The following is a 22,090-nucleotide window of genomic DNA, read 5'->3' as shown; positions in this document are numbered from 1 at the left end:
GGTGCAGTCTCGACTCACTGCAACCTCCGCCTCCTGGGTTCAAGTGATTCTGACATCTCAGCCTCCTGAGTAGCTGGAATCATAGACGCGCAATACCGTGCCCAGCTAATTTTGATATTTTTAGTAGAGACGTTTCACCATGTTGGCCAGGCTGGTCTGGAACTCCTGACCTCAAGTAGTCTGCCCGCATCAGCCACCCAAAGTGCTGGGATTACAGACAGACGTGAGCCACCGCGCCCAGCCTAATACTGAAATTTTTAACTTCCATGAATATGTTGTATGCTTTCATCTGTTTGAGTTCTAAAATAAAACTTTTCATTTTAAAGATTTCAAAAAGACCAAATGAACTAATCAGTATTCATTCTTATTAGAAAAAATAGTAATGCAGGGTATACTTTAGTGCTTTTAAAATTGATCTTTTCTCTATGGTACAGATTTACTTAGCTGAATGTGGTTGTTATTAAAGCACATGTCTAATTTAAAAGTACATCAAATCAGACCAGGCGCAGTGGCTTACTCTTGTAATCCTAGCACATTGGGAGGCTGAGGCAGACGGATCACCTGAGGTCAGGAGTTTGAGACCAACCTGGCCAACATGGGGAAACCCTGTCTCTATTAAAAATACAAAGATTAGCCAGGCGTGGTGACCCGTGCCTGTAATTTCAGCTTCTCAGGAAGCTGAGGCAGGAGAATCGTTTGAACCGGGGAGGTGGAGGTTGCAGTGAGCTGGGATTATGTCACTGTACTGCAACCTGGGCAATAGAGTGAGACTCTGTCTCAAAAAAAAAAAAAGTGTATCAAATAATTAAAGCATTTGTGTGAGTGTTTTAGACAGGGATATTAAAAACATAATTTTGTCAGTGGGGCGCGGTGGCTCACGCCTGTAATCCCTGCGCTTTGGGAGGCTGAGGCAAGCGGCTCACGAGGTCAGAAGATCGAGACCATCCTGGCTAACACGGTGAAACCCCATCTCTACTAAAAATACAAAAATTAGCGGGGCATGGTGGCGGGTGCCTGTAGTCCCATCTACTCGGGAGGTTGAGGCAGGAGAATGGCGTGAACCTGGGAGGTGGAGCTTGCAGTGAGCCGAGATCGTGCTACTGCACTCCAGCCTGGGTGACAGAGCGAGACTCTGTCTCTTAAAAACAAACAAACAAACAAACAAACAAAAAACTATAATTCTGTTGTTGGTCTATGGGAGTGGTTGGCTTGTACTTGGATTCAGGGGCACTTTATCTTTGATAACTAGGCAATAAAGTATTTAAAAATACAAGGGTTTTTTTTTGCTTTTATTTCTTTCAGGGGAAAACTCTTGCATAGAAATTTCCAGATTGATACAAGTACATTCTCCCTGAGATCTTCATGTTTACTTCTGTCTTTTTTTTTGTTTTATTTTGTATTTTAGAGATGAGATCTCGCTCTGTCACCCAGGCTATAGTGCAGTGCCACGATCACAGCTCACTGCAGCTTCCAAACTCCTGGGCTCAAGTGATCCTCCTACCTCAGCCTCTTGAGTAGCTGGGACTACAGGCACACACCACCATGCCTGGCTAATTTTTTATTTTTATTTTTTTTGTAGAGACAGCGGTCTCGTTTTTTTGCTCACAGTGGTCTCAAATTCCTGGCTTCAAGCGATCCTCCCATCTCGGCCTCCCAAAGTGCTGGAATTACAGGCCTGAGTCGTCACACCCAGCTTACCTCTCTTTCCTGATATAGTGTGTTTAAAAAACACTCATGTTAAAAATAAAGGTTTTTCTATAAAATATATACATTTACATGTGCGTATATAGGTTTATATAATATGTGTATATATGTGCATGTATAAATTTATATAATATCCATGCTATGAGTGAAAAAGAATTGGCCAGACTGAACAGAACCACCCTACTGTCAGAATCATATTCCGGATAGAGATACTGCATGACTGTGCCTTCGCCAGGTGCATCACTTGCCACTTGTGTTCTTTAGGAAAGAGAGACTTAAGGGCTACTGTAAAGAACTAAATCATTAGACAGTAGGACAGACAAATAGGGTGGGAGATCTCAAGACTTCCTGATAGTCAAGTGGCTGGTGGCTCAGGGCATTGAGATCAGTCCTAAAGAACTGAAGGCATGGAATGAACATTTTTCATGTTGCAGTGTCTTCAAAGTTTGTTTTTAATGTTTTCAGGTCGAATTATAGAAATGATTAGTGTTTTGCATCGAAATTTGTTATGTAATAAAGGAAAAACACCCATGAATATTATTTAGTGAATTTTAGCTGTAAGAGGATGTAGAGATCATCCAGTCCAGTGGTTTCTAGCTCAAGCTCCTGAACTACAGGGTCCTTTGAGGTAGAAACATGATTCTGACAGTGGTGATGGTGTCATAAGTCATTTTCAGAACCTCACAGCTTAATGGAAATAATACGTTTACTTAAATACATCCATAGGTCTCTTACTGAATAAATGGAATTTGGCTTACTAATTCTTGCTATATTATCCATGTCCATGAGACTCAATATAAATTTTTGACGGTATTTTTGGAGCAGTTCTTACTGTTTGTGTGATTGATATTCATAACTTTTATTCTTGCGTAGAGGTTTTCTAAAGAAGAAACAGAAATTTACTTAAAAAGGAAAACTCGTTTTATCTTAGAATACCATATCAGCCCATTGAACCCTTTTATATATCTAAGATAACTGTGGAATCTGAGTGATCTTATTTTTTCTCTATCTTGAAATACCTTCCTATTTCATCATCATAGATATTACCTTATCATTATTCATCAGACATTCCATACTATACTGAAAAAAATATATATAAAAAATGGGAGAATGATGGAATTGACTGTGCAGTTGAAATAAGTTATCACTATTATGTCATCATATAGTTTTCCTGTTGCATTGTCCAAAGTATTATATCTGTGTTTTAAGAAGACATAAAGTCTTCAGAGACCTTCATATTTGTAGTTGCTCTGTTTTAATTTTCATTTAATACAATTGAAAATTTCAAAATTTTTTAATTTTCTGCTCATAATGTCCAAAATTGACAGTAAAACATATTCCACAGTTCTTAGAGGAATCAGAAGACAAATGCAAAGAGATAGCTCTCTGGATGCTAATGATGATGATGAAATTGATTGTATAAGCAAAATCTCAGACTGAGTCTTCAGATGACATTGTCTTCAGTGAATTTTCTCAAATTCAAGAATCAATGAGTAAACACTATCTCCGAGAATTAAAAAGGAATTATGGTGACCTTGTACAGTCAATCTTTGAAAAAGAGAAAAAGACCTCATCGTGTAATACTTTGTATCAAAAACCTGGAACATCCCATTTGCTAAAATGAGGTGATCGTTTTTGTTTTGTTTTATGATATTTATGCACCAAAATTAATTTGATGTGTTTTGTAACTGGCAAATGCTCAACATAAAGGCAGAGACAATAATGATCAAAAGGAAATTGATTATATGGACATGAAATTGTTTTTTGGATTGATCATGTTAATTGGTGATTATAAATTTAATAATGAAAATATTTTGCAAGTATAGAGCAAAGAAGATGGCTGGGCCATCCTCTCTTCAATAGAAGTATGAGACATGAAAGTTTTTTAAAATATTGCATTTTAGATATGTAAGTACAAGAAGACTTGGAAGTAGTGATAAGCTAGATTGTACTAGAAATGCATTTGTAATATGAAATTATTTAGATGATACACCTATGAGAAAAAGAACCAGAGGAAATGAAAAGTTAGAACCTATTAAAGATGCATTTGGAATCTGGGATCAAGAAATACAGAAGGCATATATTCTAGGTTTGTGTATGGCAGCTGATGCACAGAAAACTGCATTCAAATGACTTTGCCCATTTTGGTTAAATTTACCTTCAAAACCAGTAAAACATGTAATATAAATTTGGATTTGCTATAGTTAATTGCTTAGTAAAATCTCCAATAACTTTATTTATTTATTTTTATTTGAGACAGGATCTTGTTCTGTCACCCAGGCTGGAATGCAGTGGCATAATCTCAGCTCACTGTAGCCTCCACCTCCCAGGCTCAAGCGATCCTTCCACCATAGCCTCCCAAGTAGCTGGAACCACTGGCATGAACTACCATGCCCGGCTAATTTTTGTATTTTTTGTAGAGATGGGGTTTCACCATATTGCTCAGGCTGGTCTCAAACTCCTGAACTCAATCCACATGCCGTGGCCTCCCAAAGTGCTGGGATTACATCCATCCTGAGCCACTGTGTTGGGCCTAGTTTTATGATTTTTAAGTAACAGCTTTACTGAGACACAATCCACATGTGTAAAATTTACTTCTTGAAGTGTACAATTAAGTGACTTTTAATATAGCTACAGAGCTATGCAGCCAACACCACTATTTAATTTTTGTTTGTTTTGAGACAGAGTCTTGCTCTGTTACCCAGGCTGGAATGCAGTGGCATGATCTAGGTTCACTGCAACTTCTGCCTCCTGGATTCAAGTGATTCTCTTGCCTCAATCTCAGTACCTGTAATCTCAGTACCTAGGATTACAGGCACACGCCACCACACCTGGCTAATTTTTTTTGTATTTTTAGTATAGATGGTGTTTTACCATGTTGGCCCAGCTGGTGTTGAACTCCTGACCTCAAGTAATCTACCTGCCCCGGCCTCTCAAAGTGCTGGGATTACAGGTGTGAGCCACTGCACCCAGCCACTCTGGGATTACAGGTGTGAGCCACTATGCCCAGCCACTATCTAAGTTTTTAGAAGCTTTTCGTCATCCGGAAAAGAAATTCTGTAACCTTTAGTAGTCAGTCCCTACTCTTCCCTCCTTCTAACCCGTGGCACCAGAAATCTGCTTTCTGTCTGTGGAGACTTATCTGTTCTGACCATGTCATATAAGTGGAATCCTGTAATATGTGTCTTTTTGTGACTGGCTTCTTTCACTTGCCATAATGTTTTCAAGGTTCATTCATGGCTTAGTACATATGAGTGCTTCATTCCTTTTTATGGCTGAATAACATTCCACTGTATGGATATATGCCACATTTTGTTTATCCACTCATCACTTGATGGGCATTTGGGTCAGTTCACTTTCAGGATTACATAAGTTATCCTGTCATGAACATTCCTGTACATGTTTTGTGTGAACGTATGTTTTCATTTCTGTTGAGTATGCACATAGGATCATATGGTAACTCTGTATTTCACATATGGAGGAACTGCCAAACTGTCTTCTAAAGCAGGTGTACTGTTTTACATTCCTATCAATAATATATGAGGGTTCAAATTTCTCCATATCCTTGCCAATGTTTCTTATTGTTTTTTTTATCCTAGCCATCCTAGTGGTTGTAACATAGTATCTCATTGTAGTTTTGATTTGAATTTCCATAATGATTAGTGATGTTGGACATCTTTTCATGCTTTTTGTCCATTTTTGTATCTTCTTTAGAGAAATGTCTATTCAAATCCTTTATACTCCTTTTTAATTGGGTTCCAATGATTAGTTTTCAATAGCTATTCTTTTATCTGTTATCTTTTTTATTTATTCTCTGTATTTCATTATTTGAAATTAACCTAAAAATATTTTAAAATATAAAAAATGGTCTATTGTACCCAGAGGAAAAAGGCTAAAAATTGTTTTTTCTGGTATACTGAAGGTTAAAATTATTTAAAATATGGAATCTGTTTTGGAGAAAATTCTTAAAAAGAAGTCGTTGTGTTACAAATGCTAGGAATCTCTCATTTGTGCTGACTTCGTTTTACAGGTGAAAAACTTGGCAAGATTAGTTAAAACATTTGACCTGAAGTCAAGCAGTTAAAATACCTAGAAAAACCTGATCTCTTGGTCTCTGATCTACTGCTTATTTTAGTTACCTTTCTGTCATACGTGGTTGTATTATTTGGAAGCATATTTTTAACATAGAAGAAAAATCAGTATGTATTTGGTCCCTGATTTTTATCTATTCATCTTTAGTATTACCTTTTGCTTTTCATGACTAACTCCTGAACTACTTTTTATGATGAACATGGCTTCAAGCTTTTGTGTGATAGTGTTGCTTTCCAACTTGTGCTGCTAGGAAAGAGTTTGTGCCCTCCTTAAGGGTGTTTCTTGTGATAAGGTGGACCAGTCTGAAGCAAGAGCCGCAGTTGTGGCTTTACTGATTTTGGCAAGCTCAGAGGGTCCCTGCAGAGTTTTCAGCAGTTGGCATGTAGGGCTTGCAGCTTACTCATTTATGCCTCACATTGGTAACCCCTCACCAAGTCCAACCTTGCCTATCCTTACCCTTTTTCCCATTCTCTTATGTACAAATATAGGAAACTCCCTGCATGTGAAATAAAAAATGTTATCTCTTGTTTTCAATTATCTTAAAGGAATGGCTTAAGTTCAGGGTTACTCTTGATTTTCCTAATGAGTTCTTTATTCTTTTTTTCTCCTAGATATTGAAAGGTATAGTAAAAGATACATGAAGGTAAACAAGGAAGAATGGATACCAGGTAACTGCAAAACACACAATATGGAAACAATTTTTAAAGGCTGTCTCTCTCACCTCATATTTTTTTTTTAGGCTAAGTTTTCTATTTTTACCATAGGAAAATTGAGTCTGGTTCTTTTATTGTGATTAATTAGTAATATAAATCTGTTAGAAACTAAGGTGAAAAGATTTTTATGCTAAAACAAGGAAGAGTTGAAGTGCTTTTGTGGAAGTTCTTAAACTATATATATATATGTATATTTGTTTGTTTGTTTTGTTTTGTTTTGAGATGGAGTCTCGCTCTGTCGGCCAGGCTAGAGTGCAGTGGTGCAATCACAGCTCACTGCAAGCTCCACCTCCAGGTTTCATGCCATTGTCCTGCCTCAGCCTCCTGAGTAGCTGGGACTATAGGCGCCCACCACCACGCGCGACTGATTTTTTGTATTTTTAGTAGAGACAGAGTTTCACTGTGTTAGCCAGGATGGTCTTGATCTCCTGACCTTGTGATCTGCCCACTTTGGCCTCCCAAAGTGCTGGGATTTACAAGCGTGAGCCACTGTGTCCGGCCCTTAAAATATATTTTTTGTAAAAATAGGACAGACCAAACAAACCATTTGGATTTTCCAATTTAATTAGCCACAATCACAATTTTAATTTGTAGTACCAAGAAGCACAAATACTATGCTCCTGAGCAATTTTAGGGCATTTGAAGAGAAAACAAAATTCTTGTTTTAAAGGTATTTTAAGCCAAGCTCATGGATCTTCCTTTCTTTTAAGCAGACTAGTTTTAGTTGTTAGGTTTCTTTTTCAAAAGAACTATATCTAAAAAGAAGCTTACCTTGAGTATGGACAAGTTAGAAGGGGCCGTAAAGGAGATCTCATCCCACTCATTCATTTTGCAAATAAAAACAGTTGTCATAGAACTAAAGTGACCTGTCAGGCCATGTGGCCAATACTGTTAGAACCCAGGTCTTCTCATTTTAATTCACATTCTTTTTATGTCTCTGTCCTTGGTCTTTTATGGAAACTGCCCTTATGTAAAACCATAAATGGCATTAATAGCATTATCGTTTTCACAGATTATAGTACTATCTTTTCAGTGTTGGTAAGGTTGGAAACAACTTAGGTCTCTCATTTCTTCCATTTCATTAGTATTCATCTCTCAAATGATTCTCTTTATATATTCCCGTCATGATCTAAAATGAATAGTTTACAAAAACTAAAATATATTCAAAGCAAAATTTATTTTTCAGGTAAAATGACTTGAGATTTAAATGCTTTGTAAAAATGCTCCGAAATTTCTTTATTAGCAGGCAGTATTTTTAAATCAACTTTTATGTTGCTTCAATTTTCTGTTTAACTCTGTGCTTAAAAATTAAAAGAAAGTGACACATTAGAGGAATTATTTAAGTAATATAAGCAAAATTATTTATTGGAGGAAATTTATTTTTGACAGCTATTTATATTTTTAAAGTTTTCAGATGTTAGAATTGTTTATTTCATTTTGCATATGTTGGGATTGTGGTAACATACTTTTGAAAAAAAAATTTGTTGCATAAGAAATATATCAACTACAGAAAACTTATGAAATACAAAGTAGTCAAATAAATAAATATAAATAATACTTAAGAAAAACTGTCATAATCCCAGCACCCACAAATAATTACCATAAGATTTTCTTCCCAAAAAAATTTTATAGCACTGTTTCAAAGCTATTGTAATAAACTTTTCTTTATAGGAGAAAATGTATCATTGTCTGTTATATTTGGATTTTGTTTTTTTATGTTTCAAGCTAAATTTGTAAAGTCAGATACTAAGGCACTTTATTGTCATTTCCTGGACAACTATCGTGTCCTTCACATAGTTATATTTAATGCCACTAATTCCTAGAGGAAACTGCAATTTTTTTATTTTTTATTTTATGTACAGATTGGAGAAGACTTCCAAGAGAGATGATGCCAAGAAATAAATGTAAAAAAGGTACATTCACTAATATAATAGTAATTCAGGTAGGAAAAGGTTATTTCTTACATTCTGTTAATATGGACTTGTCAACCCAAAATTATACTCAACTGTTCTTAATGCTTTTCTTAAAGTATTTTGTGCCAGACAAGGGGGGCTCATGCCTGTAATCTCAGCACTTTGGGAGGCTGAGGTGGGAGGATCACTTGAGCCAAGGAGTTTGAGACCAGCCTGGGCAACATAGTGAGAACTTGTCTCTACATAAAGTTAAAACAAATATTAGCCAAGTGTGGTGGCGTGCATCTGTAGTCCCAGCTCCTTGGGAGGCTGAGGTGGGAGGATCACTTGAGCCGAAGAGGCGGAGGCTGCTGTTACCCCAAATTGCACCACTGCACTTAAACCTGGAAGACAGAGCAAAACCTTGACACACTAAGACCCTGACTCTCTCTCTCCCTCTCTCTGTCCCCATGTATATATAAAAATGTATTATAACTATTTTGCTAAAGCTTGTTTTTTGTTGTTTATCTTTTGGGTGTTTTTTTCCCTTAGTTGTTGCCTTTTCTTTGTGTAAATTTTATATCTTTTTAGAAATTTCAGTGTTTATTTTACATACAGGGGTACATGTGCAGGTTTGTTAACATTGGTATATTGCACCCAGGTAGTGAGTGTACTACCTAATAGGTAGTTAACCCACTCCACCCCGTCCTCCCCTCCCAACTTTAGTAGTTCACTATGTCTATTGTTCCCATGTTTATGTCCATGTGTGCTCAGTGTTTAGCACCCACTTATAAGTGAGAACATGCAATATTTGGTTTTCTGTATTTATTCACTTAGGATTTTCCTTTAGTTGTGGAATCCTGGAGATGCTAAGAAAGACTTTTCAATTACTGTGGACCTTTTCATTTGCATAATTGCAGATTTTTTATTATAGTGGCTACAGTATGAATTATTGCTAAAACATTTTAAAATTGGGAAACCAATAAAATAGAGTTTTATGTTGTATAGAAGAATGCCAAAGTGAATGTTTGCAGTTTGTTTTTCTTTAGTAATTTCATTCAGTAAATAGGTATCTATTATTGCCAGACATTGTGTTGACAGGAATAAAACTGAGCAAAGTGGGAATAATCCTTGCCCTCATGGAGCTTGTAGTCGAATGGGGTAAAATCATTAAACAAAAACACACTGTCCTCATTGGGAAGGGTTCTTTGAGGAAATGGAACTGGAGTTGAGATTGAAGGATGAGTAGGAGTTTACTGAGACACAGTTGTGGGAGAGGAAATAGGGAAATAACAGGTTTGTGAGAGAAAATCAGAAGTTCAGTTCAAAGGTGTTACTTATGGTTCCTTTGAAATATACAAATAGAAATGTTAAATATATTGTTGGACACAGGGGAATGGACTTCAAAATGGAGACTGTAGTCATTATCAGAGATACGATCATTGAGACCAAAAGAAAGGGTGAGATGGTCTAGGGCAGAATTAGATAATTAGAAGAAAGGAGGGCCTAAACCTGAGCTTACAGGAATACCAACATTTAATGGGCTGGTAGAGGAGACTGAATGGCAAAGAAGGAAACTGGAAAGAGAGAGGGAGGAGGAGAACCAGGAGAGCAGTTACACAAGGTAGTCTGGTATTTCGAAAGGTGGTCAACAATGTTAAAAGATGTTAAGACATTGCTTCTAAGAGGTCAAATAGGATGAAGACTGGAAAATGTTCGCTCATTTTTGACGTGTCAGTTATTGGTGACCTCAGTGAGAGCTTTTTGAAAGATTCGCAGAGGTAGACTCCAGATTGGAATGGCTTAACTGGTAAATGGAGCTTAGGAAATGGAGACAGCTAGCATACATGAGTCTTCTTAGAATTTTGCTATGAAGAATGAAGAGTGAAAAAGGACGGTAGCCAGCGAGGTTAAGAACAGTGGGGTTATCAACAAACAGAAGAGAAGGAATTCCCGTTCCCTGTTTTAACACCTTTATTGAGATATAATTGACATACAATACAATGCACATATTTGAAGTACATACACAATTTACATTTTTTGCACATGTATTTTTATTTTATTTTAAAGATACAGTATATAATCATATTTAGCTTGCATGTAGAATATTTTGAAATATGACAATTTATCTTCTGTTTTTTATACTGTTGGTTTTTATTGGGCAAATATATTATTTTCATAATAAAATACCTGTGCATGAATGATACTGGTCATGTCCTAGAGGATCACACATCTGTAGTTGACTTTAAAGCTGAAAAGAATGTGTTCACTTTGGAGGAGTTAACGTTTTCAAATATGTCATCCCTGGGATTTTATACCCACATTAATCATTAGTAAAAGCTCCCAATGTATCAGGATTTCCATTTGTTAATAAACAAAGCAACAATGAAACTTTGTTTCTCATGTTGCTCTAGTATTTTTTATTACATATTGTGTAATTTTTATGTCTTGTTTCTGATAGGCTTGGACTCTCCTTTTTGTTAAGATGTCCTCCATTGATTTACATAAAAGTGAACAGTAACAATAGAGTCAAAGGCTGAAAACAGTTGTTTCTTGAAGAACCAGCTACTGCCATGTGTTAAAGGAAACTATTCAAATATATGCAGATACTTGGTCAAAGATGGGAAAAAAAATTAGTTTACTTACCTGACCATATTCTGACCCATTGTTAAAGGGATATTCTAGTATCCCTTTAACAAAGGTTTATGTTATGAAATTAAATAATTTGATAAAAAGTTCTTAGAAAAAGACTTCATGATGTAAGTAGAATACATTCTTAGCTAATGTTTTTTGGCATTAATATTATATTTCTTGAGATCTTGCTCATATGTGATGCCATATTTTATTTGTTACAGTTCATATTAAATAGTCTTTGCCCCCAAGAGGGTCAGAGAAAGTTACCCATCATTAAATTTAGCTACTACTTTTGTTTGAGGAACCACTAATACATATGTTTGGGAGCTCTGAGCTCAGTAATTCCCTGAGGGGCAATTCAGTATAACACAGTAAATTGTAATTCCATCAGTTATGGGTCATCTACCACAATCTAAAAATTTTCTTTTGTAGGTTAAATGTTAATCTTTAACAAAATTACATCTTCCTGAGCCACATTTTCCTCTTGCAAAGTAATTTCTAAGTGTTTAGTTTTATTTTGGAAAAGAACTGTAATACTCTCTGACCACAATGGGACAATTTTGTCGCTTATCATATTGCTTTGGTAGCTGACTGGCAGAATTTATATGTGAAATAGTTCTCTAGACCCTGCACTTTCAGAATAGCCTCAAAATGCAATAGTTTTGATAGGAGTAGAAAAAAAATTATGTAGCCCAAAGCCATTACAACATTTTATTTCACTTATATGCTTTTGAGTTTTCAGATTCATATGGTGAGTATATTCAGTTTAACTATTGTAATCTTTATTCCAGATACTGTGTGTTGCACTGTCATCTCTTTCACCATTGGCAAATGCACGTATTTGAAGTACATACACAATTTACATTTTTTGCACATATGTATTTAAGGCAGACATATTTTTATTTTATTTTAAAGATACAGTATATAATATTTAGCTTGAATGCAGAATTTTGAGATATGGCAATTTATCTTCTGTCTTTTATACCATTGGTTTTTATTGGGCAAGTATATTATTTTCATAATAAAATACTTGTGCCTGAATGATACTGGTCATGTCCTAGAGGATCACACATCTATAGTTGACTTTAAAGCCGAAAAGAATATTTATCCTGCACTTCCTTTTTATTTTGCACACCTGGTAAGATTCCTCTGGTTAGAATGAAGTACACTTATCAGTGAAGGAGAAGCCAGTGCAGGTGGATTTGTGGGAGCCTTTCACTATACTCTTGGTACTTCTCTATCTGAGGCAACATTTTAGCAGTTTTGGCCCTAATGATATTAATTGCCAGTACCAATTTTCAGTACTAGTAAAAAATATACTTCAGTCTTAAAAAAAGAAAAATCCTATTAAGTGATTATCATTTATTCTTCATCATTGGAAAATTGGTGAGGTGTGATTTGTTTATTCTTTGAGAAAATTAATTTACTCTGGAAACTATGTGACTGCCTAGGATGCAGTAGCACAATGCTGGACAGCATACACAAAGACAAGGAAATATAATACACAGTTGCAGTTGCAGAAAAATGTGTTAACTGGTAGTTTTACTTCAGCAGGCCCAAAACCCAAAAAGGCAAAAGACGCAGGCAAAGGCACATCACTCACTAATACTGCAGATGTGTTGAAAAAAATTGAGGTAAGGTTTTCTTCTTACTATACAAGTGAACTGAAAAAATGTAAAAGATCCTACCTCCTTTTGCTTTCTTGTTTCAACCTTTTAGCATTCTCTTACTTTTTAATAATGAAAATTTGGCAGAAGCGAACCCAGCGTATAAGGTAACTGGGAAGGTTTGAACTTTGTGGGCTGGGAGATATGGAGGGTCTGTCCTGTCCTTTGTTACCACTTGCCTGGCCACTTACCTCATCTTCTGTCACCTCTTTCTTTTTCACTGTATCCCCCTTTCCGCTTGTATTTGAATCATGCAGGGGGAGGGAAACATGAAAAAGTTTTACAAAGAGTTACATATGTAATTCTTTTAAAAACTTCTCATTTTTCCTCCTGTTGGTTAATATGTACTGTTTTAATGCTTTTTTTGGTCTTAAGTATTGAATATTGAGGGAAAACTGTATTTTATAGAACTTATTATTATAGCTTTCTTTAAATATTTCACAAATAAAAATGTAAGATTCAGAAGGTTAAAACACTGAAAATTTTAAAAATTTAAATATTTCAAAAATTTAAAAATGTAAGATTCAGAAGGTTAAAACACTGAAAAATTTCCCTCCTATTCCTTTCCTTAGTCATCCAGTTCCCTTCCTATAGGCAACCAATGTTACTAGTTTCTTATATGTATTTTTCAGAAGTATTTCATACATAGCAAATACGAGGTTTTTTTTTTTTTCTTTAAAGACAGAGGTAGCATATTACATTCTGCATTTTCATTTTATCACTTAACAAAATACCTTGGATGTGGTTCCATATCAGTCTGTGTAGAGTTACCTCATCCTTTTTTTTTTTTTTTGGCTGCACTATAAAAATGAACTGTAATTTATTTATTTAATGTCCTACATAATTGGACATACAGACATTATGTTTCATCTAGTGTTTTGCTGTTATTAACAATGCTGCAATGAATTCATGTTAAGTATGTCATTTCACATGTGTAGGGTAGTTTTCTACAATATTTGGTCAGTACTTACGTGCACTGTATGAAATGGATAGCTATTGTTACATTGCTCTTTATGGAGATTATACCAATTAACTACCATTATCAGTGCATGCATTGTCTTGCTTTGATGATGATGATGACAGTAGCAGTTAACACTTTATTGAAACTTATTCTGTGCCAGCCTCCTTGATGAGCTCTTTACATATGTTATGTTCATAAAAGTTCATAACAACAAGGAGAGGTGGATATTATTCCTTCTTTACAGATGAGGAAGTCAAGGCTTTAAATTTTTTACTTGCCTGGCCAAGTAGGCACAGCTATTTGGTAGTGGAAACTCATATTTTTATTTTATTATTTGACCAGTACTTGAGTTAGAGATAACATGTCTGAAAAATAAAGCAAGACTACTGACGAAGGAGCAATGATAACTGTCAGGTTTAACTATACTGGAATGATGGGACTGCAGTTCTAGCCAGTTTGTATTGATTGAACTCAGGTTCTGGCTATGCTTAAAGCTTCCTGGAGAAAACTTACTAAGATGACATGTGCTGTAAGGAAGATTGATCTGGACCTCTGGGTGTGGTTTCTCCTGGTAACAAATTGTGTTTCCATATTCTCTACATTTAAACACCTTTTTCAGGACACACACTGGTAAAACTGGAAATTTAAATCTAGAAATACCAATGAGTTTAGTAGAGCAAAAGTTGTTCCCAGATGACTCTCTTATTGCTGATGTTTTCAGCAAAAACAGTTCCAAATTTTTTTATAATAGTACATTAATGGATGGATAGGGAGTGACATACATTCAAATCTCATGATTAATGTGTGAGTAATTGGTGGTAAACTAATCTCTGAGGTTTCTTTTTTCTGCATAACAGGAGGCTCTGTATGGTGGCTGTAAGGCTGTATAATATTTAAACCAGAAGAACTGCTCTCTGTCCATAATTGAACACTGTTTTCAGTGTCTTTATATTATTCATTTTATTCTTAAATCTGTAAAGTAGTAAGGTTAGATGGTTAAATCTCAACAGGAGAGAAAATGGAGACTAGTAAGTAGAAGAGCTGAAACTAGTAGCTTAATGCCAAAGGAATGAAGCAGTGAGACAATGTATGTGACTTTGAGATCAGTTTTTATTAAAAAGTTGTATAAATCTGCTATTTTTAACCTATTTTATGAGTCTGATTTAGATCTATATGGTGGAAATAAAGATGAGAATTTTTTTAAAAGATATTTGAGATAGCAATAATAGAAATATAGACTTCCTAGTTCCTATGTGGCACTGAATGAATACTGTATTTAAAAAGTACTTTTGGCCAGGCGTGGTGGCTCATGCCTGTAATCCCAGCTCTTTGGGAGGCTGAGGCAGGTTGATCACGAAGTCAGGAGATCGAGACCGTCCTGACTAACACAGTGGAACCCAGTCTCTACTATAAATACAAAAAAATTAGCCAGGCGTGGTAGCGGGCGCCTATAGTCCCAGCTACTCGGGAGGCTGAGGCAGGAGAATGATGTGAACCTGGGAGGTGGAGCTTGCAGTGAGTCGAGATCGTGCCACTGCCCTCCAGCCTGGGTGACAGAGCAAGACTCCTTCTCCAAAAAAAAAAAAACATACTTTTACATAACTGTTTTAAATAACTATGTTCTTAATTATAAAATAATAGCATGATTTTTTAGACATAGTGTGTACCCTGCACAGAGCTAAATAAATATGGCACTACAATTTCCTATTAACTACACAAACTTATTGGTTGCAGGTCTTTTTACTGTGATCTGATTAAAATATAAAAAAAAGTTATAATATTAACATAGCATCATATATGTGTGTATATCTTATTATAGATGCTGCAAAAGATCCATAAGCACGCTTTACTTGCACTTTTCCAAAAGGATTTCCATTTGGAAAAATTGCACACATTATATTGTAGTAATAACTCATATAAGACAACATATGAGTCGGTATCAAGATAAATCATCTTATGTCTATTACCTTGGTGTTATTTGTTCTGCCTGAGTGGGTTAAGTAGACAGGAAAGGTAGAGTTTGAATTTTGATTAGAAATTGAGCCTATCTAATGTAGTCTCTCTATTGTCTTTGGTTTCCTTAAATTCAAATTTGAATTAATTACAATTTTTAAAGATACGCATTTAAGAACCAATAAAGGAATAGCTAAGTTGTAGTTACTCCAGATATAAAACCTGTTTTCTCTCTATATGTAATCTACAAAGCAAATACTTTATAATAGAGATGGAGTGTTTGCAGATTCATGCATTAATATTCCAATTTCTGTTTAGGGGACTAATCACATTTTAGCTGAGGTGATTTATGCCTTAATTATGAGTATTAATATGTGAAATTATTGACTCTTGGAAAACTTGTGAAATTCTATCATATGTGCAAATTGAGCATAGTACAATTTAGTGAACAGATAATGACAGTAATGAATATAGGTCACTTTTTATTAAATGAAAAAAATTGTTGGTAGTCCTAATAAAAATACAAAGATGTAATTTTAAAGTTAATTTTGTGTACTATTGCCTGATGGTTCCTCTTGTGGATAAGTGGAACTCTCATGGAATCAAAGCTTTCCAAACTGCATCTCTCTTTTGTCTTCTTTTTTAGAATTTCTAATAATTGCTGGTATTGACTGTGATTTGAGTTTTAATTTATCTCTTTCTTCTCCATCTGCCAGATATATTAAGAAACAAGAATTCCTGGCAACAGGAAGTAAATAATGAGAGAGAAAAGAGATAAAGACACAGATAAAATGCAACTAGGATAATCTAGCCCAGGATGACTTGCTATTATAATAATAGTGTTAAATGGTCTCATGTATAAAGTGAAACATAGACATTTTGAAATAATACTATTACCTTCTTTTTTCTCCTTTTATGTTAGAAGGAAAACAAAATAACATCCAAAAAGTTCTCCATAAACTAAGTCACCTCAAATATTTTAGAAGGAGGTAGGATAGACCACGAGGTACTGTGGCTCATGCCTATAATCCCAGCACTTTGGGAGGCTAAGGTGGGCAGATCTCTTGAGACCAGGAGTTCGAGACCAGCATGAACAACATGGAGAAACTCTGTCTCTACTAAAAAATTAGCCAGGCTTGGTGGTGTGCGCCTGTAGTCCCAGCTACTCAGGAAGCTGAAGCAGGAGAATCACTTGAACCCAGGAGGAGGAGGCTGCGGTGAGCCTAGATCGTGCCACTGCACTCCAGCCTGGGTGACAGAGCGAGACTTTCTCTCAGAAAAAAAGAGAAGGTAGGAGGGAAATTAAGCATTGTGCATTAGAGCTGATAAGCCCAGTATTAATCTGAAACCCAATTATTAAGTAACAAAATCAAAGAAAATGCTGGTTTCATGGTGAGATAGTAAATTCCTTCTTTCTTGAGTTGACTGATAGTTTCCTAGTGGTGACCTGGAGGTGGTGTTAAGATGGGATTAGAATAAGGTGATAGATAACTGTTCCCTTAAGGCTAAGCAGGGAAGTCAGCAGTCTAGTGGTTTCCATACAAATTAATGAAACATGCTTATACCAGGAATTGGAAAAAAGAGACGATGGTGAAAAATCAGATGAGGAAAATGAAGATAAAGAAGGCAGCAAAGAGAAAAGTAAAGAAGGTGATGATGACGATGACGATGATGCTGCAGAACAGGAGGAATATGATGAAGAGCAAGAAGAGGTAATGGTTCATTTGGGGATGGCAGCAAAATAAATAAGGTTTATCTAATAAGGAATCATATATATAGTATGTACTAAAATCAACAAACAGAAACCAAGATGATGGGAACCAGAAGTATATTATTATCAATGGCATCAATTCCTTGCTATCGAGAGAACTAATACAGCATTGAAATTATAATGATGTCAAATTGAATATAGGAGATAAAAAGAACTTGATTGGCAGCTTTGTAAGTATAAATCTGCAAGTTAAGGAGATTGATCAGATTAGTGCAGTTAAGATTTAACAACATAAAAATTTAAGTCAGCAATTCAGGTAACGGAGGGCTTAACCACATAGGTCTAGAGGAGAATCCCTGCAGTGTGTTTCAAATTCCAAAGTGCGTGTGGACACTATCAGAGAAGATTGATAATTTAACCTCAGGTATCTGGCTGAGTCAGGACCCTGTGTTTTCGGTTTGGGATGCCTAACTTTTGGAATGAAATGCACATAGTACATTTCAGAAGTAGCTTGAGTCAATCAGGTATTTTTAGCAGGGTAACTTTGCAGACCACAGCCTCGTTGGGACTTTGTAGACACCTCAGACAGTAACCCTAGGTGGAGAGTTTCTTCTCTATTCTGGTGACCTTTGTCTTCATTTCATTTCAGCCTCTTATACCACATTCTCAAATTTTGCTTCTCCAGAAACTGTTCCAACTATGAAATCTTTACTATATTTATTTTGCATTAAATTTGCTATCTTTTGAAATTTATATTGATATAAACAGAGTAGTGTGGATACATTTTTTATCTGTTTCCAAGTGGCTAGCCAGCTGCTAACCTCATTTCTTCAATAATTTGCTTTCCTCATTGATTTTGAAATTCTTCCTGTATCAGCTATTAGATTCCCATTTCTACCTCTGTTCTCTGTTCCATTGATCTATTTTGAATCAACACTAAGCTGTTCCAAGTAGTAGCAGCTTCTGATTATTTGTTTATGCTTGTAGAGCATGTCTTCCGTGCTACTCTTTTGTTTTCACAATTTTCCTGAATATTCTGTCTATTCTTTCAGGTAAATTTTAAGTCTAAACATTTAAAAATTAAATATGTCACATTTGTGGTAGATCACATTTGTCTCCAGCCTTCTTTTCAGGTCATTCATGTTTTTATTTCTGTTGCTCTCTGACACGATTGAGACTGTCAGTACTTCTGATCATCTCTTTCCCCTTTACTGGTTCTCTGTTTTAATTTTCTTTTCCAAGAAACTTAGACCCTTGCTCACCCTTCATCTTCTTTTTTGCCATTATTCTTGTCTCTTGTCCTCCCAGCGCACACTCTAGACCAAAGTCAACTTTGATCATTTCCATTCTCTCTTTCCCCTTTCAAATCTGACCTATTGAGCATTTCTTGGGAATCACAGAAATTGATGCCCCTCAAAAAACACTAGCCCCATTTTTCTGGCTAACATGTTTTCTGTTTCTCTTTTTAAGTCAGCTCTTTACAGCAATTATTTTAGATCAACTTCTTTCTTCTTATTTCCCTTTGTTTACTACCTTTTCTTTCACTCTTAGCAGGTGATAGTACCTCCATACAGGAAATGAAGTCATCAAGAGGAAACTCTATTAATTTCATGTCTTCTGCCTGCAAACTCAGTGTCTTCCTTCCTCCTCCTCTTTTTTTTTTTTTTTAATCGAGGGAGGAAATCCCCTTTATCCTATGGGGCTAACGGTCCTATCCTTTTTTGGAACCATAGTCCTCAGGTCATTTCCCTTTCCATATTTTTAACCTCTTTTTCTGTCTGTCTCTTCCATTCATGAATTAAAACATGTTCATTTCCCATTGTAAAATATGGTGTCTACATTCTCCTTCATGCCATCTCTTGGAAAGCTGCTTTAGCTGTCATCACCCTCCCCCTCCCCCACCATTAGCTCTTTTCAATCTTAGTTTCACCTCCATCCTATTCAAATTATTGCTTTTGACAAATAGAAGTAGCTTAAAGAAAGAAATTATTGCTACCACGCTCACCATAGACAAATTTTAGCCTTTATGTCACTTAACTTCTCTGTAGTATTTAACACTTCTGATAGTTCTATTATTAAAATACTATTTCCTGGCCAAGCACAGTGGCTTACTCTGTAATCCCAGCACTTTGGGAGGCCAAGGCAGGCGGATCACGAGGTCAGGAGTTCGAGACCAGCCTGGCCAACATGGTGAAACCCAGTCTCTACTAGAAATACAAAAATTAGCCAGGCATGGTGGCAGGTGCCTGTAATCTCAGCTACTTGGGAGGCTGAGGCAGGAGAATCGCTTGAACCCAGGAGGCAGAGGTTGCAGTAAGCCAAGATTGTGCCACTGCACTCCAGCCTGGGCAACATATATATACACTTATATATATAAATACATATATTGATAATTTCCTTTAAATTCAACAATTTTCAGCAATTATATGCATCTTCTATATGTCAGGGATTGTGCTAATTGTCAAGTCGTAGACAAACATGGTAGCTTCCCTTCATTTTTGTTTCATGATGCTTCTCATTTTTCTCCTATTTCTGGTACATTTTTGTAGTCTCTTGAGTTATTTCTAGTCTTTAAATGTCAGTGTTCTTCAGGGTTCTTCCCTTGGGCTTCTTTTTCTTGCCATAATCTCTCTGATTGATTGCATCCCTCCCCATAGTTACCCTGTATAGACGTGTAACTCCTCAGTTCTTTTTCATTCAACCTATAGTAAGTGTACACTAAGTATATGCTTGGAATTGTACTAGGCAATGGGAATATGAAGATAAGATACAGTTCTTCTCTCAGGGAAATCACTACAGAGACAAGAAAGGTAACAGTTAATACACAGTGAATAACGCTATGATATGTTAGTACAGGATGCTATAGCGGCACATAAGAGATGCTATGGGCACACCAAAGTCTATTTTAGGCATATCAAAGATGATATTTTAAGGAAGACAATTTAGGTGATCTGAAGAGCTAATCACATCAAGATAGAAACATGGAATGGAGTGGACACTTCGGGGAGAAAAAAGAACATGGAGAGAGGCTTGCAGGTGATTAGAGTGTAGCATCTTAATTTAACTGATAAGATAAATTGGTATGGCTGAACTAGAGGGTGTAAGTGGGCTTATGTTGAGAGATGAAGCTGGAGAGATGAGCAGGTCATTAAGGACTTTGAATGTCAAGCTGAGAAATTTGACTTTATCCTGAGCACTGTGGGGAGCATTCAGGGGTTTTAAACAGTGGAATGGTATAATGATGTTTATATTTTAGAAAGCTCAGTTGCTTTGAATGGAAGAGCCAAGTTTGGGTTATATTTGAAAGCTTATTGCTGTAAACCAGTGGTTTTCAATAGTCTTGAAGGGATATTTAGTAGTGTCTGGAGATACATTTGGTTGTCACACTGCCATGGGGGTAGTAGGGTGGTGGTGCTATAGGTTCTAGTTTGTGTGGTCAATATTCTAGACAAGACTGGCATTTGCAATGCTCTACTGACAATGTCTGCTTGCACTGAGTTGAGTTGGAACTATATCTGTGTTGAAATTAAGATCTCCTCTAACAAAAACAACAAACATTGGGATTCTAGTAGTTTTAGAATTCTTCATTTAGCCTTAGCAGAATATTAAACAACACCAGTGGGTTTATTATAACATTTCATTTAAAACAAACAAACAACAAAAAAACTCCCCATTTTAATAGATGTGTGTTTTGCATGTATGGCTGAGTGAGGGTTGGAAAGGAGATCTTCATTAACACCTTTCAACGTTTAAAATTATTCCTCTCTGCTCTTTTTAGCAATTATTAATTAAAATTTGTGGTAATTTATCCAATATATTGAGAATTTGATGGCGCATTTTCTTTTGAAGAATAAAATGCGGCAAATTATCTGGTAACACCTATTAGTAAAATCAAGGAAATAAAGACTTTTCTTCTTCAATCTTTTGAATGTTGTAATTGAAGAAAAACACAAGGGCTCAAATGAGAGCCTAGAACCATTTAAGCCATCAGTTTCACTACTGAAATTATAGGTTTCACTACTTTGTACCTGTATCAAGATTACTAACATTACACAATTACCAAATTTGAACCACTTAAACAGAACTTGGAGGAGGTACTCATGTCTAAAACACAAGTGACATATGCTTTATTTAGAATACTAGAGTATCCTTTCCTTATTCATCTCCACTTTATGTACAAATCGGCTTACTTTTATTTCTACACAAGTGTTCTTACCAAAGGTCTCCTTTACAATGAGACCTCATTTGAACTCTCAACCATGCCACCCTCCCCTGGTATACAGGCCCGAAGCTTCACCCAGATGTCTAAATATTGCCAAATTTTTTGGGCACCAGAAGAGCCAGGCCAACTTTCCAGAGATGGGAATGGTCTTAGCTGGATGCAGAAACTTACAGTATCTAGGGAAGAAAAAGTAATGAGATAACTATCTAAATAATGCATATACAGTGAATAATACATGTTACTTTTCTTGCATTATGTAAATACATTTATATTAAAAATCCCACTATCCAGATAGTAAAAAAAAAAAAAAATCTTTGGAAAAAAGCTAATAAAATTGATAGGAGAAATAAAATTTATTAAAAAAATTAATAAAATTTGAGAATAGTCTGTATTTCTTACTATAGATAGTAGAGATGTGGAGATTAATCTCTTTTTATAGCAGATCTCAATCATGTGCAAAAATGTACTGACTAGTAAAAGAAACACCCATGGTCTTATCACTCAGCTTTAACAATGGTCAATTCATAGTTAACCGTTCAAC

General features: G+C 35.8%; 1 protein-coding gene across 5 annotated transcripts in view; it reads left to right on the top strand.

The window, feature by feature from the left end:
- The window catches only part of POLR3G (RNA polymerase III subunit G), a 41,141-nt gene that overhangs the window by 15,720 nt on the left and 3,331 nt on the right, over positions 1-22,090 (top strand). For 3 of the 5 annotated variants that reach the window (XM_007978052.3, XM_007978051.3, XM_007978043.3), the window contains exons 4-7: positions 6,408-6,464; positions 8,372-8,422; positions 12,587-12,669; positions 17,185-17,328. In XM_007978052.3, coding sequence (XP_007976243.1) covers positions 6,408-6,464; positions 8,372-8,422; positions 12,587-12,669; positions 17,185-17,328 — 335 coding nt within the window. The remainder of the gene's footprint in view (positions 1-6,407; positions 6,465-8,371; positions 8,423-12,586; positions 12,670-17,184; positions 17,329-22,090) is intronic. The other 2 variants (XM_037982212.2, XM_007978063.3) reach the window with 1 other exon arrangement.

The sequence above is a fragment of the Chlorocebus sabaeus genome, chromosome 4 (genome assembly GCF_047675955.1).
Source record: "Chlorocebus sabaeus isolate Y175 chromosome 4, mChlSab1.0.hap1, whole genome shotgun sequence".
NCBI lineage: Eukaryota > Metazoa > Chordata > Mammalia > Primates > Cercopithecidae > Chlorocebus > Chlorocebus sabaeus.
The sequence above is the reverse complement of the archived record's forward strand: the minus strand, read 5'-3'. Positions and strand labels throughout refer to the sequence as shown.